At 39.0% G+C, this 5,120-nt stretch overlaps 1 protein-coding gene across 1 annotated transcript in view; it reads left to right on the top strand.

The window, feature by feature from the left end:
• Window positions 1-5,120, top strand: part of STK31 (serine/threonine kinase 31) — a 174,147-nt gene that overhangs the window by 109,251 nt on the left and 59,776 nt on the right. The window contains exon 16 of the mRNA XM_007946528.1: window positions 4,310-4,390. Coding sequence (XP_007944719.1) covers window positions 4,310-4,390 — 81 coding nt within the window. The remainder of the gene's footprint in view (window positions 1-4,309; window positions 4,391-5,120) is intronic.

The following is a 5,120-nucleotide window of genomic DNA, read 5'->3' as shown; positions in this document are numbered from 1 at the left end:
TGCTTCATCTTTCTTCCATGGAGCAGCTCATGGGTTTGAACTGCTGACCTTTTGGTTAGTAGTGAATATCTTAGCCCCTGTAACACCAGAGCTCTTTTGTATAAGTATATAAAGCTTAATTGGAAATTAACATTTTCCTCTGTTAGATCTATAGTGATTCTTGGTTTTTCTTTTAATCATTATATAAAGTCCTTCCTTGTCTCTTATGGTGGTTTTTTGTCTGCAAAAATGGCAAGGAGGCCACATCTTCTGACCTCCTCTAACCCCACAAGAGGAAGACAGGATCACCATCAACAGCCCAAGGCCTATTCCTGAGAGGCCAGACATGCTGCCTCCTTCTAGTCCTTTCTCCAACTGTTCCTCCCAAAGCACTTACCACCTCTCTCCTGGGTTTGATAATTCGCTGCAGTGGCCACACAGAACTCACGGATTATGGGGTTTATTAGGAAAGCACTACAGGCTACAATTCGAGTTCAGGAAAAATGCTCAGCCTCTCTCCCAGCCCACCATCCCTCAGCCAACAGTCTCTCACAGTCTCTTTCCCAGCAGTGCTGGTCCCTCGGTGTCTCACTTAGCAATGCATGTCTCTTGCGTCTCTTTCCCAGCAACGCATGTCTCAGGAGCCTGTGTCTCTTTCAGCAGCATGTCTTCCTCAACCAGCAGTCAGAGAGAGTTCTGCCTTTAGGAGGCCTCCTTTTGAGCCCGGCAGGGTGGTCAAACTAGCCAATCATAGCATCAGAACTCTAAGCACTTGAGAGAGAGTGCGCACCTCCCAGAACATTGTTTCGTGCCACTCCCAACAGAAATATTCCAGGTGGACATCTTCAGCAATCAGGAGCTCCTCAGTTGCTCATAGAAAATCCCACTTTGGAGTTTATAAGACTTATGGGTAGAAAAGCCACACTAAGTAATTTACTACACCACATTGTCTTAGAGTCAATTTATTCAGAAATTAATATTACCACTCCTGCTCTTTTTTGGTTGCCATTTGCTTGACAGATCTTTTTCTGGCTCTTGATATTTAGTCTGTTTTTGTCTTTATCTCTAAGATGTGTCTCTTGTAGGTTATGTTTTCTTATCCAGTCTGCAACTCTCCGTCTTTTGAGTGGTGCATTTAATCCATTTACATTCAGTGTAATTATCGACAAGTATGAATTTGTTGCTGTCATTTTGTTATGCTTTTTTTTTTGTGGTGTTCCTGGTTTCTTTGTTCTGTATAATTTTCTGTGCTGAGCTCATTTTGTTTATGAATTGTGTTTTCATTTCCTTTGTTGCTGTTCTTTTGGTATTTGGTACATATTTGTGCTTGTCTTCTTTTTTATTGTATTGTGAAGGTTTATAATTTTTCTTTGAGGTTACCCTATGATTTATAATTTTCTCCCTGAGTTCAGAATAAGCCATTCTATCTTCCAACTCTCTCGACTTTCTCACCATTTAGGAGTTCTGTAAGTACACAGTTTTTTCCTTCTTTTTGTTTTGTAGTTGTCCTCATTTGCCAATTGATGTCTCTGGTTCTCTGTTTACAATCTTGTAAGCTCATTTTACTTTGGATATATCCATAGCTTTGTTGGTTTCTGAGTTATGTCATCTTGTGTATTAATGGTTGGTTGTTTTTTGCTATTATTGGTTCTCTGTTCAAAGGACTCCCTTTAGTGTCTCTTGTAAGGTTGTTCTGTTTTTAACAAATTCCCTTTATTTTTACTTATCTGGAAATCTCCTAATTTCACTATCATATTTCAGGGACAGTTTTGCTGGATATATAATTCTTGGTTGGAAATTTTTCTCTTTCAGGTTTTTATGTGTACTGTTCCATTGCCTTCTTGCCCACATGGTTTCTGCTGGGAGATCAGAGCTTATTCTTATCAGTTGTCCTTTGTAAGTAACTTTTTGTTTTTCCTGTGCGGCTTTCAGGATTCTTTCTTTGTCTTTGGTTTTGATAAGTTTGATGATGATATGTCTTGGTGATTTTCTTTTGGGGTCTATCCTGGTTGGGGTTTGTTGGACTTCCTGAATGGATATATTCTCATCTTTCATCACATCAGGGAAGTTCTCTTTTAACAAATCTTGGACAATTTTCTCAGTGGTTTTATTTTTCTCTTCCTGTTCTGGAATGCTGATTACACATGGTTATTCCTTTTGATGGTATCCCACATGTACCTTAGGCTTTCTTCATTTTGTTTTGATCTTTTTTCTAACTGATGCCTTTCCAAAAAAAGTATTCAGGTGTTTGTCTTCAATCTCGTTGATTCTGCCTTCCATTGATTTGATTCTACTCCTTAGCCCTTTCAATGTGTTATCTATTCCTGAAAATTGAGTATTAATCTTCTGGATTTGTATCTGTAGATTTTGTATCATTTCTGATTTTTCATTTATTTTGTCATTTTCTTCTGAAATTGTTTTAGGGTTTTACCTGTGTTTTCCTTAATTTTCTCGGTGTTTTCCTTGATATGTCTCTCAATTTGTTGACAGTACCTAAGTATAATTCTTCTGAATTTCTTATCAGGGAGTTCTAGTGCTGCTTCTTCCTCTGGGATGTGTTCTGGGTCTGTATCCTGCTCCCTTGTTTCTACTGCTTTATCTTGCTTCTTTGTGTGGACAGTGATGGTCTGTTGTCTCCAAGAGACTGTGACTTTGTTTTATTTATATTTAATTGGTGATTGTATGCTGGAGTGATTCACCCAAGATTTTCGTTTTCTTTTTGGATGTATCTGAGTAAGCAGGTTGCTGTGCTTCTCTATTTGCTAGTTGGTAGCACTTATGCACTCACCACCTGTCTCCTGGTGAGTGTGATAGAGAATGAGAGTGGCTGCACAGATCTCTGTTAACTGTTTGTGAAGAGCAGTTAAGGGTGAGTCAGGCTCTCATTGGTCATGTATTGCTGGCCAGTTGGTACAGAAGGAAGTTGTGGCTCTCAGTAAGTGGACCTGCAGGAGGTGTGGGTGTGGTTGTGGTTGTGTGTCGTATGGGCATTGTTGCTGTCTCCCATGCAGAGAAAAACAACAATCAAAAAACCATCAAAAAAGTAAAAGCAGGCGGACAGTAGACACTGCATAAACATACAGGAACAATCACAAAAAAGAGAAAAGAGAAAAAAAAGGAAAGGAAGTAAATGAGAGAAAATATTTAAAGAAATATTTTAAAAAGCAAAAAGAAATACACATACAAAAAGGGAAAATAAGGAAAAATAAAAGAAACCAAACAAACCCGCAATATTTGAGGAGGGGGGAATAAGAGAAAAGAGGTAGAGTAGGAGAATAATGAAGAAAAAAGTGGGAAAAATGCAGAAAGAAAAACAAGGAATGGGGAGAACCACATGAAAGAAAAAATAGCAACTAGGAACAGGGAAGAGAGAAAAAGCTGAAAATTAAAACCTGGGAAGGGAAGAAGAAGAATAAAAAGAATGAAAAAAGGAAAAAAATATTAAAACAACAAAAACAAACTAAAAAAAAAAAAAATCTGGGCAGGATGGGGTAGGGCACTCAGGCTCCGTCAGAGCACACAGACTGGGATGGAGTTCGTGCCAGCCCAGAAGGTGCGTGGGAGTGAGGGATGGCCACATCTCTCTTCACCAAGAGGGTGTGTGGTATAAGAGTAACCAGGCGAATACTGCACCTTCTAGTCCTTCGTGTCTGGAATGTCCTTGCAGTCCCCAACAAGTGGAGCCTATTCTTAGGTCCCTGGAATCTGAGAGAACACTGTCACTTTAAATACCCAAAATGGTCAAACTGCTTGTAAATGTTCAAAATGGCTGTGCCTTCTGGGCAGCCAAAACTCCACAGCTCAGCCTGTCTCTCTCTTTGCTGCTTCCTCTTTTGTTCACCAGCCACCACTGTAATTCTCCATGCAGCCCCTGGCTAGCAGCACCAATTTTTAGGTTAATTCTTAGATCCTAACACCACCTGGCAATATCTAAGCTGTCTGTGCTGTCAGGATTGCTGACAGACTGCAGCTCCATATGTCTCCTTTTTTGGTGTTTTCATGTTGATTCTTCTACTAGTTGGGAGTTTAGTCCACTTTTGTATCCTTCCTTTCAAAGTTCAGGACTCCAAGATTATCTTCTGTATCTGTGTTAATTGGTTCCCCTTTTCTTTGTTGAAGAGGGTCTCTGTAATTTGTCTGCCTATCATGCTATTAACTCTTAGTTTTTATTGAATATTTCTTAAAGTACAAGGTAAAAACTAGTGATGATATATTTTGTTAGATATATAATAAGGCAAATGCCAATGTTATTTTTTTTCCTGAAGAGCAACATACCCCAATTAAACACATGCTTATTTACAGTAAAAAATATTTACATTTTTAACTTTAGGCGAAGCTGAATAGCTTGGTACAGAAATGGTTCCCTGAGCTGCCTCTGCTTCATCCTGAAATTGGATTACATAAATACATGGTAAACTGTGGTTTCACTGAGACTTCTCCTCTGCAGAGTGCTGAAAAGTGATAGTATTAAAATTGTGTGTCAGTATTAAATTTATTGTATCCTTCCTGTAAAAATCTTCTTATAAGCAGTTCCTGAGTATTATAGAACTTTTTCTTAAGACTGTGTTTAATAGTGGAATAGTGCAAATTTTTACTTTTATTTTTATATTGATTTGTGTGCTTTCCCTTTTCCTTATGCAAATTCAGTACATTACATGCACTTCTTTAAATCTGAGGTGTTTATTTTTTGAAGTGATAAGTAAATCATTTTCAATTGCTGTTTGAAGAGTTAGGATAAAAGCAGAATAGTGCTAGCCATGAGAAATTTAAACAGATTGTATCTTGTAAGTTTAAACAGGCTGGGGAGAAGATTCTAGAGAATTGGTTAAGGTAGAGCTGTTGATGTGGGTATAGTTTGCTTTGTAGGCAGGATTCAAAGTCTGGGAGATTCATCTATTAGACAGAGGGGTTAGTATGGAGCAGGATTGATGAACTCTCATGCCCAGGGCAGATCTGTTGTCTTATATTGCCTGCTAGGGAGCTCTGGTAGCGTAGTGCCTAAGGCACTTGACTGCTAACCAGAAGGCTGGTGGCTCAAACCCAGTAGCCACTCCTCGGAAGGAAGATGGGGCAATCTACTTCTGTAGTGATACTGCCTCGGAAACCCAAGGAGGGGTTGCTATGAGTCGGGTCCGACTTGA

The sequence above is a fragment of the Orycteropus afer genome, unplaced genomic scaffold, assembly GCF_000298275.1.
Source record: "Orycteropus afer afer isolate SDZICR_OR568_19922 unplaced genomic scaffold, OryAfe1.0 scaffold00008, whole genome shotgun sequence".
NCBI classification, from domain to species: domain Eukaryota; kingdom Metazoa; phylum Chordata; class Mammalia; order Tubulidentata; family Orycteropodidae; genus Orycteropus; species Orycteropus afer.
Note: the sequence above shows the minus strand (reverse complement) of the source record. Positions and strands in the feature narration are given on the sequence as shown.